General features: G+C 39.9%; 1 protein-coding gene across 1 annotated transcript in view; it reads right to left on the reverse strand.

The window, feature by feature from the left end:
• The window catches only part of LOC127649806 (dynamin-3-like), a 163010-nt gene extending 151560 nt beyond the window's left edge, over window positions 1-11450 (reverse strand). Inside the window, exons 1-5 of the mRNA XM_052135052.1 lie at window positions 11244-11450; window positions 10559-10788; window positions 8457-8530; window positions 8224-8373; window positions 5923-6126 (exon numbers count right to left, since the gene is read on the reverse strand). Coding sequence (XP_051991012.1) covers window positions 5923-6126; window positions 8224-8373; window positions 8457-8530; window positions 10559-10719 — 589 coding nt within the window. The 5' untranslated portion in view covers window positions 10720-10788; window positions 11244-11450. The remainder of the gene's footprint in view (window positions 1-5922; window positions 6127-8223; window positions 8374-8456; window positions 8531-10558; window positions 10789-11243) is intronic.
• Window positions 11451-11759: the final 309 nt, after the last annotated feature.

Raw genomic sequence — 11759 nt, forward strand, 5'->3', positions numbered from 1 at the left:
TTTGTAGGAAATATACACTTTGATTTGATTAAATGGTTTTGTAGAGTGTAGCAAAACAGACTGAGCAGCAGCAGCTGTGCCAGAATCAGGCATGGAAACTGGTAACAATTAATAAGTCACTTTACTTCAGAGAAAGTTAAAAGTGAAACATTGTTTATCTCAATGATCTGCTCTTCCCAATACATTTTCTTCAATGGTATTGGTCCACAATTTGACATATGTAGCACTTGATGAATTAGTTGTTTCAAGCTGATTTGCAATAAGTTATGTGCTGTATCTGTTCTTTTGCATCACAGATGATTCAGGGAGGAGAGAGGATGTTGAGGATAGTACTAGAGTGGAAGATTTAGGAACTGTAGAAACAGGCCCAGCCAGAGCAAAACTCAAAGAATACCCTCTCACCAGCTTTGGACTACAGGGAAGTGGTTGCTAGTGTGAAAATAAAATTGTCTGGGCTAAGCCCCAGATGTCCTTCAATGCTGGAAACGCCTCTGCATCTGATGATAAATTACAATTTAAAAGTGGATTGTTTTGTGCATATTTTTCCATCAGCTAGCAGATGAGTGAGGTCTGACACAACAAAAATCCAGTTTAAGCCCTATAGTCTAATAGGGGCCCTGTGCCTATCTCTGGGTTCCTGGCTTAGAAAAAGATATGCACTAAAACAGATTGTGTGTAGTATAGCTTAATTTTGCGTCGATTTTTTCAATTGTTTATGTTGCCCCCAAACAAGCCAAATGCCCCCCAAACATGATATCCTGGTAACCCCTCTGGCTTAAACACATCTTGAAATTTAAACTGCCACTGTTGATGTCTACATTCTATCTTTAGATTATTTCATATGAAACTGAAACATTTTGTCAAAATATAACAGTTACATTTACTCTTTTAAAATCCTGAAACAAATTTGTAAAGGTGATGGTGTGTAATATTTTAATATTGTGTAATAGTTCATATTTTTTACTATTTTGGTTAAGGGGCCACATCAGGTTTTAAGTAGTGCATGGGGTTCCACATTGTATTGCTTTTGAGATACAATGTTCTGGATTTATTTGGTTTTTGTAACTTTTAAGCCCAGAAATAGTTGTGTAGCTACTCAATTTTCTGAAGTGTATCTGTGACTAGTGAGACTATTCTGCAATTGCCTAAAGAATTGTATTGCTCTACAAAGATAGATACTTTTCTATCAGGCATTAAAAACTCAATAAAGGCAGAGATTATACATTTATTTTGCCAACTACTTCCCTGTTCATTTATTATTCAGTTTGAATAATAATAAAAAAAAAATGTATAGAACGACTAATGTTTGTCGCAAAGCGGACGAGTTTACTCTTTATTTTCTTTCTAAAACTTGTCATGATGCGTTTCTCCTCGATGGTTTTTCAACACTCAACAGAATAACACAGGCTGCATGAATATGATAAATAATTACTGCATGAGTTACATTAACATTCAGGTGCTGAAGGGACTTCAACGTTTCTAAATTGCACAAATAAAAAATACATTTACATATTCGTCTCTGGCTTGCAATATTTTCAAACATGTTCATTTCATACATTTTCCGAGGGTGAAATCCATTGCCTGCCTGTTAACATTCAAGATATAAAATAATAATAAAATAAGTGAATTGTAAAGTATTTGTCTTTGTTTGAATAACTACTCAACCCTAACTTACACATTAATACTGGAAAAAGAGCCCCTTTGGTGTAAAAACACATTAAGTCATTTTTCAGCGGGATTTAGAATGATGACCATTCACCGTAAATTAGGGCTCCCCCTCCCAACAGAAGCCAATTTAAACACTGGTTGAGAGTACATGGTTTACTTGGTTTATGAATCTCTGGGGAGGATGGGGGTATTGGCTGATTCAAACTGTGTTACCAATTGCGGTGATAGGACTGTTGATATTGTTGTTTACCATGCATCATAACGTGTGTTTCCAGCTCAGTACAGAGACTGCTTAAAGCAGGGATGTCTGTTCAATTGGTAAAAAAAATGACAGTCTAGCCAGAGGATGATGAACACAAATATGATGATAAAAGTAGTGAGAGCTACTGTGAAATGTGTTAAAATGAGGTATGTCTTTTCTTTCTGAGAATGTTTTGATATGTAAAGAGGGTTATAAGCAGCGGTCATCCATGTTACGAGATGACGTACAAGGAGAGGGTTTGAAATTAGGGATTTTATTCTACTTTTATTCTTTGTATTTTTATTGCCTGCTGACATAACCAAGAGATGTGACATAACCAAAATGTTAAATTGATGTGTTTTTCCTACTTAATCTGTACACTATTTCTTGTTTATACTGAGGTGACTGAGGGTCTGATTTCCATGTCAGAAGTGCAGTAACACTGTTTACTCATTTAGCCCGGCTTCAGATAAAGTCTTTACTTGCTTGCTAATACTTAAGGGACTATCCACACAAAACAAAAAAAAACAGCCTAAGCTTTTTTTACTTTTTCCAAATGTTATTTCACAAATGTTTAAGAGAGTGATCATTTATGCGAAAATCAGAGAAGAAGAGTGTAAGTGTGATGATATGACTTAAAATTTGTCTTATTGTTTATTATTGTGATTGAGTAATCTGAATGATAAAAAACGGGGAATTGTTGTAGAAATTTTGATACTCATTGATCAGTAATAGTCATTGCAAGGGAATGCCCCTGTGTCTGAGGAATGCAGAGGGGGAGGATCTGCTTCTGTTAGAGACCTTGGATAAAAGAGGTATAAAATACAAGTCAGCCCTCCCCTTCAGCGTCTCACTCATGGCACAGATTAACTCCTGTGTAATGACTGGGTCCTTCTTGCAAGAATAAATTATTTTAAAAGACTGTTTGATTCAGAGTGTCTCTTACGCAGTGATAATGGTTGGTTAATAATTTTTTTTCCACAACAATTTGGTGTCAGAATAGTGGGATTCCTTGGAAGTGCCTTCTGGACCTGAGTGCGGACGGTGTTTGGCCACCTGGACTGAGAAGTTCCAGCTCTACCTCGTAAGCTTAAGAGAGAGGGGCCGACAGCATCAGGGCCAGGAGAAACTCCACTGGAATCAAATGAAAACGAACCCGTGGCAACCCAAATATCTCTGGTAAGGGACGACTAAATTATTTTCTTTTGGTATAAGAGTGAGTGAGCCACAGTGGCTGAAACTGTTTTCTGTGGTGCGAGTACAAGAGGTTCTCGAGCAGAATCTGAGACCTACGAACAGGTCAAAAGGTTTTCTAAACAGAGACTGAGTTCTCGCAAAAATTGTTTAATTAGGTTAGCTGAAATGCTGAGCGCTGGAATGTACTCCAGAGAAAGATTTTGAGCAAACCGTAATTAACAAAGCACTAGGGAGTGCACCCTTAGCTGATCTTGGGTTAAGAAATCAGATCAACAGATTGCAGTGGTTTTACAGTGCAAACTGTCTAAAATCTAAAGCCCAGCACACTGTCAGCACACCGATGAAAGACTTTAAAACTAAAAATAAAGTACAACATCTAAATTAGACAAACTATAAATCTTAAGGTATACTTTAGTCTTTTTTCAGACAAACTATTTCTAAAATCTACAGTTGAAAAGAGCTGCCATTTTTTTCAATTCATTTAAAAAAAAGCATTTTGAATATGATGAATCCTCAGCTCCCGAGGTAATTTGGATAGTACAGTGTTCACTTCAGAATCTCGCCAGATGTAGTAGGTCACCTGGGTATTTCAGGCAACATGAGCCGACCCCATAGTCTGCTTTAGCCACACTGCTCGTTCTGTGCGTGATTTCCTGCAAGAAAGGAATGTCAGTGTTCTGTCATGGCCAGCAAAGAGCCCGGATCTCAATCCTATTGAGCACGTCTGGGACCTGTTGGATCAGAGGGTGAGGGCTGGGGCCATTCCCCCCAGAAATGTTCGGGAACTTTCAAGTGCCTTGGTGGAAGAGTGGGGTAACATCTCACAGCAAGAACTGGCTAATCTGGTGCAGTCCATGCAGAGGAGATGCACTATAGTACTTAATGCAGCTGGTGGCCAAACCAGATACTGACTGTTACTTTTGATTTTGACCCCCTTTGTTCAGGGACACATTATTCCATTTGTGTTAATCACATCTGTGAAACTTGTTCAGTTTATGTCTTAGTTGTTAAAACTTTTTATGTTCATACAAATACTTACACACGTTAAGTTTGCTGAAAATAAAAGCAGTTGAAAATGACAGGACATTTCTTTTTTGCTTAGTTTATATGGTATGTACGTATGCATATTCGGACACAGCATAAGTTTCACAATCATAATTACTACGTGAGGTTCATGTGTTATTTCCAAGTAGGAAACACATATTTATTATAATTTCTATTAAGGATGCACCGATCTGATACCTGAATCGGTATCGGCACTGATACTGAAGCTTTTAGACAGATCGCGTATCGGTCCGATACTGTGCGTTAGTCATGTTCGTTACTGTCAAGCTCAAAAACATAAAAGAACCATAAAAACACAATTAAAGTAGCTCATATGACTCGAGCATTTTAATCAAAGCCACTTGAAGACATGCAATAGCTCTGTGAATCACAAAAGGCTGTGTTTAATAAGAAAATATATAAAATGCATGTGCAGCTCCAGGGTGTTATTGAATGGCGCTGCTCTGTTGACATACACACATGGCTATTTTTATCCTTCACGCAGTGCGCAATATTTGAGCACTACTCGTGAACAACATCTCAGATGTACACTCTCAATAGTTCAGTTCAGTTGTAATATGCATTTAGAATGGTGCCGGAGGTGCATTTTACCAGAATTTGAATAAAACGTGAATTAAACTACTGTGAACTTGCCAACAAACAGACACATACAGGACTTCATGGAGAGTTCAGAATGTCAAAATAAAAGCGTGAGGGTTAAAAAGTTAAAGGTGCGCAATTTAGATATATTACTATTATAATATATTATTATTATTATTTATTTTGTTTTACAAATTATATTCATATTTAAGTTGAATGAGTTCCAAAAAATAACTGTGTGAAAGAAAAGTGAGCTGATGTCTTACAACTAAATTGAACAAATAGAGATCTGAATTCTTTAAAGTACAGATACAAGCTGAATTTGTTTTGCAAAAAACTAATTTACTGATGACTTATACTGGAATTACTGTTAATTTTGCTGCTACGTTTTCCAGTAATTAATAATAAAGTGTTTCTTATTAAGCTATACATTTATATTGAAATAATATGTAGTTAGAGTTCTTTACATATTAAAGAGCACACCCAATTAGTTCCACACAATAATGTAAAGATATTCTAGACTGATTATGCAAAAAACAACACTAGTATCGGATTGGGATCGGTATTGGCCGATACTGAGATTTCCGATATTGGAATCGGATCGGAAGAGTAAAAGTGGTATCGGTGCATCCCTAATTCCGATATCACAAAAAGGCAGCATAAGTAGGCCCAGATGGAACCTGTGGACTTTTTTAGCATTTTCTGCACAGATTTTGAGGGAAAATTTGCGGAATTCTGCTAATGAGTTTTTTTATTATTATTATTATTATTTAAACATAGTAAAATGTTTTACAGTAGCACCATCTTTGATTTTGGACTGTCTCTTCAATGACATGCATGTATAACGCTATCAAAAAACGCGATTATCACATCTAATTTTTGTTCATCGAGATTTTGTCCACTGAAATTTCAATGTTTCCTCAGCGGATCAATCCAAAACATTTTAAAGAACTGTGTGACCCATTGAAAGACTGTACGTCTATCCCTTACAGCCTTGTTGTCATTCTCATCAAAAATAAAAGATGGCACAGCTGTGAATTATGTAAATAACTAAATAGCATGTTGCAACTCAACAGAGTTTTCTGCAGAGTTCTGAATGCAGATTCCATCAGGGCCTGAGTATAAGATACAACAGCATGTGCAACACTAGCTCTCATGTGAAGTATAGTCACCCTGAGGGTCGACGTCTTTGGCCAGTTTCAGCGCATCAGAGTTGGCCAGGTCAGTATTAGCAGGTGTAACAGCCAGTATAAGGCAGCTCTCTCGACAGATGAACTGCATGATCATGTCTCGGATTTGTTGCTCGATGTCTACCGGCTGATCCCCCACTGGCACTTTAGTGATGCCAGGCAAGTCAATCAGAGTCAAATTCAGCACTGCACACAGTGAACAGGACAACAATTAAGACATTCATTAAGGCAAATACCAGGGAGTAAAGAAAATGAATAATGCTGGTAAGTTTAAAAACATGCCTGTGTTTGTACAGTTGTTTGTGCCAGAACCTTCAAATGTCTCGAAAAGTGAGAAACTGCACATAGTCCTTCTAGCTGTATGATTTCTTAATTTAGTTCATATGAAAGGTTAGACTGCCAATGATTTCAATGAGATGATAGGACCACTCAAACTAAGGTACATAAAATGGTATAGGGTTTTTTGCACTGCACTTAACCCAGAGCTAACGTCTGTTTTAACCCTGGGTTAGGGCCACTATTAACCATGGATAAATCAACAATTCACACTTATTTTGAAATAGGATAGCACCGCTTTCAAGCCTGGGTTATGAAATCCTACTCCGGATTAGGGTTAGCACTGCTTTTAACCCTGAATTGTGGTGCTAAGGGTATACCATGTGAAACAATGTGGTGGTAGACAACCAGTCATAAACTCCCTTAGTGCTTAACACACTAAATGTTCAAGAAACATGAAACAGTTATTTTCTTTTAATTTATGGAATGGCACACAGAAAATGTCTCTTTTCCCCTTCTGTCACTCACTCAACATTGTGTCGATGAAGTGACACTAGGGGTCGCTCCTGTGAGCCCCAGACATCTCTGATCTTTGAGAAAAGGCCAATGAAAATTGGCAAGTGGAATTGGCATGCCACTCCCCCAGAAATATGGGTATATAAGGAGCTGGAATGCAGCCACTCATTCAGACTTCTTCTTCAGAGCCGAGGGGTTGTATTCACTGAGCTGAATTACTCTGCCGAACCATTCATCTCTCAGTCCAGTGAAGCTGTTGGATTTATGGTGCATTACAGCTGCTTCTCCCCCTCTTGCACTAGTTGAGTGCAGAGAATGCCTACGGGTGCTTCAGCAGCCTAAAAGACTATATTCTTCCTCTAAAAGAGTATATTTCCCTTCTGAAAGAGTCTTTTTAAAGATGCCTTTTCCGTTTGTGTATATTTCCTGGTTGCGATCGTTACCTCTTCGCTTCCCATGGCCAGCATCCCCCTTCTTCCCGGAACAGCATGATGAGCTCATGCGATCGCGGCGGGCACATTTTCCAGCCGAACCCGTGCTCATCCGCTCTCACTGCCTTCGATGGTGGGGCTGCCAGGGGATGCTCGGCAACTCCCCAGGTGGGTAGCGTGTGCACCTGTGCCCGCAGGGCGCTGTCAACTGGCGGAGCTGTCCAAGAATCCCATCCAGGGCCTATAGGTTTACGTTGTCACTGACGACTACTGACGATTAGACTCAATGAGGATGCGCCTCACGAACGAGCGAGCGCAGTTGGTACTGAACAGCCTAATTACATTCAGGCAAAAGACGTGGGTCCCACTGAAATCCTTTCAGAGGCTCCTGGGGCATATTGCATCCACAGCGGCATTCACACAGCTCGGGGTGATGCATATCAGACCGCTTTAGCACTGGCTTCAGAGTCAAGTCACAAGATGGGCCACTGCGCACACCGCGTGCTCGTCACCCAGGTCTGTCGCCATCTGTTCAGCCCTTGGTCCGACCTAGCATTCCTACCGGCAGGAGTTCCCCTAGGTCAGGTCTCCAGAAACATCGTGGTTACGAAGGATGCATACAAGCGTGGCTGGGGCACCGTGTGCAACGGGCACGCAGCCGCTGGCCCTTGGACTGTTCCACATCAACTGCATCGAGTTTCTGGCAGTATTCCTTGCCCTGCGGAAGCTTTTGCTATTGATCCGGGGTGAAGCATGTGTTGGTCCGGATGGACAACACAACGATGGTTGTGTACATTGACCGCCAAAGAGGCCCATACTCTCAACAAATGTCACAACTCGCCCGCAGTCTCCTCCTCTGGAGTCAGAAGCGACTTAAGTTGTTGCGAGTCACTCATATCATACCTCAACAGCACAGCGGACACTCTGAACAGGTCTGAATAACCTAATATTCAAGAGCATGAATGTTCAATATTTATCAATATTCACAATATTCCCAATTCACGATTTTCTGTATTAAATTTTTTGTGAGTTTTGTGTAAAATAAATGTTTCACCACTACCATGTGGGGAGAAAACTCTCAGGTTGATGGGAATAGGGGAGATGCCTTTATTTGCCCCAGTGACACGGTCTGTCTCTGCCTCAATCTCCTGACGGACCTCATCAAAATCAGTAAACTTCTTCCCTTTGCAGTGGAGAAACTCTGCCCACTCTGAAGAAAGAAAATGAGACATCAAAGTTAAACAAAAATATAGAGAGACTGACAGAGAAACAGACAAACCGATATGACTGTACCTGTGTTGGCACTGATGAGCTGCAGAACAAGAGGTCTGCGGGTGACGATGCCAGATCCGCGAGGCAGAAAATCCCTAGGAGAAAAAAGCTCATCATTGTATGTAACTCACTAGCTCAAAATAACAAGGCTACATAAAAACTTAAGTACATGCATTGCAGTCCACTTCTGAATTCAGAAAGACTACTACATCAAAGCCAGTCATTAGAAAGGGTGGTCCATTGTTGTGTATACTAAAAGGTATTTTATACTATTACATATAGCATGTGATCTCTGATCCCTCAGATGTCACTGTCTTAAAAAACGGCATTCATCTGTAATGGATATCATGAACATGGGCTTGGGATAACTTTAGTAAACCTTCCTTAGTCAACACAAACTCGCCGTTGCATCCATAGATGCAAAGCCGAAGCCATACAGCAACACTGTCCAGAAGCGCTGCCGACTTCTCTGGGCTCGGTAACATTTTAGATGGAAAGTAGAACAGTGGAATTTTTTTTTTTTAAACGCCATCATGTTATTGAGGCCAAAGTGGAAAAGGACCATCCAAGCTGTTATTAGCATCAGGTCCAAAAGCCAGTGTCTGTATGGGCCAGGTCTGTGTCAGTGCCCATGGCATGGGTAACTCGCACATCTGTGAGAACACCATGAATGCAGACAGATATGTACAAATTTTGGAGCAACAAATACTGCCATCCAGCACCGTCTTTTCCAGGGACGTCCCTGTTTTTTCCAGCAGGACAACTTCAAACCACATACTGCCCAGATTACAAGTGCATGGCTGTGTAAACGGAGAGTGTGGGTGCTAGACTGGCCTGCCTGCAGTCTTGACCTGTCTCCAATTGAGAATGTGTGGTGCATTATTAAGCACACCATCAAGCAACGAAGGCCCACAATTGTCCATCTAAAGACCTACATGATGGATGAATTGGGGGAAATTCCACTTTCTAAACTTAACAAACTTGTGTTTTCAGTGCCCAAATGCTTAATAATTTTAATTAGAAGAAATGGTGATTTTTCACAGTGGTAAACACTCGACTGTACCAACCTTTTTGGAGCATGTTGCAATCAACTGATTTGAAATTACTGTAAATAAATTTTTTTATTAAAAAATATATTTTTTAAAGAAATTTACAGGGTAAAACATCATATAATGTGTAGTTGTAGAGCTTTCAATATAGCAAAGGGTGATTATAATTTACAAATTTCTTGTTGCTTTTATTAGCATTTTTCATACTGTCCCAACTTTTTCAGAATTGGGATTGCATCTCATTGCATTCACTTAAGACTTCAAGATTACAACTTTAAATTAATAAAATATTTTATTTTGCTGTGGATTGTTGAAAAGCAGTGCACAAACACTGCTGAGGCAATGTTGTTTTACCACTAAAACTATAATATTATGCCATATAAAACTTCAGCACAGCAACATAACATACACAACACATTACAGTTGAAATTGTCTTGCCTAGCCGGAGAGCGAAAGATGCATTTAATAGGTCTTGAAGCTTATCTCACCCTCTGTGCAAAACAAGATGAATTCTATTATATTAGCTATGCTTTTGAAAGTGTACAAACAGTTATAATATGGATGTATGTTACCTGTGATGGTTGTGTATGTTTTTTTTGTAATATAAGGGTCCAAGAATTTCCCAGTGATAGGAAAAATAAAGTATAATCTAATCAAATAATAACAATTTCAACCCAAAATCATTTTATTTCACTTCAATTAATTTCACATTTATTTATCAGCACCATATTTGCAAAACCCTGCTCTAGAAATCAGCATTGGCCATATCGGTTGACCAATAAACATGACAGCTCTAGATAATCCTATCAATTGGTTTCATAAATGTCAGTCGAAAACTAATACAGCTGTATCATATTTATATCAGCATTACATTGGCGAAACACTGCTCTCTCGATATCAACATCGGCAATATCGGTAGATAAACGTAATACAAACGCATTACATGGGCCAATGAATCCGGTTCGTAGATGGAAACTATGAGGTTTGGATCAAATCATGTAATCGTCAGTGTCATTTAATGTCATACTTCATGTTCATCACAGTGCTGCTGGTAAATGAAAGTCATTCACTCACCTCCCCACGAAGTTTTCAAGCACGGAGCTTTTGCCTGCGCTCTGGCCGCCCACCACGGCGATCTGCGGCAGGTCGAGGTTACAGCTCTGACCGATGGAGCTGAACGCGTCCTGCAGCCGGTTTACCAGCGGGATGAGGTCTTCCATGCCCCGGTTCCCCATGATGATTATGATGATGCGGCAGTGTCTGGACTAGAGAGCTAGAGATGAGGAGGAGGAGGACGCATCTAGCTACAGACACACACACACACACACACACACACACACACACACACACACACACACACACACACACAAACACACACACACACACACACACACACAACATTGCACGAATGTTTTTCTTTCTGCAGCAATGATTTTCAAGGGCACTGCTAAATGACAGGTCCTGCGCATTACTTACTTCTTAATATTAGTCGTCGTTGCTATATTGGTGGTGAAAAGCTTTAGGGATGTATGTTTTTAAAAGATGCATTTATTAGGGGTGATATAAAGGAAGTAGGTGTATTCATACGGGATTATATAAAGGATATGGATGCATTTATATGGGATTGCATAAGGGATGCTAAAGCATTTATATGGGATGAAATAAGGGATGTAGATGCATACGCCATCGCCACGGCCCGTCGCCTGTGCTGTCTTGCCGTCTCCATAAACTAACATTATTCATAGAGGGAAAGACTTACCGTTATCCTACTCCACCTGAACCCGTCTTAAAGCAGCGACAGCCTTAAATCTCAATGCCTAATCCAGTTATTAACGCTGAAAACAACCCGAGCACGAGAGACTTGTTATTGTAGGCAGATCAGAAAGGACACATCTGTACGTCAGGCTATTTCATCCTAGTCTTTCTCGCCAAAGACAAATTAATCGCCCCGCAACGCAGCCGCACACATTACGATCAAAGCGCTTTTTAAGGTAAGTCAGTCCACTCAGCGGCAATCTGTGGAACGCGCCCGGGCAGCTATTTTCTATGGATATTAGTGGCATTTCAGCTCCTATATACTTAAATGGGGAAAGATAGAAATCTCCAAAAAGTTTGGTCAAGATTAAGATCAAAGAACATATGTGAAATAAGCAGCTGAATCTGAAAACAACTGTAACATACAATGTGCTTCATTAGCTCAGATCATACACACACAAAAAGCTATTTTCCAGACTGGTCCAGGTATTACGTTCTCGGGTTGATTGACAGGCGATGT

The sequence above is a fragment of the Xyrauchen texanus genome, chromosome 9, assembly GCF_025860055.1.
Source record: "Xyrauchen texanus isolate HMW12.3.18 chromosome 9, RBS_HiC_50CHRs, whole genome shotgun sequence".
NCBI lineage: Eukaryota > Metazoa > Chordata > Actinopteri > Cypriniformes > Catostomidae > Xyrauchen > Xyrauchen texanus.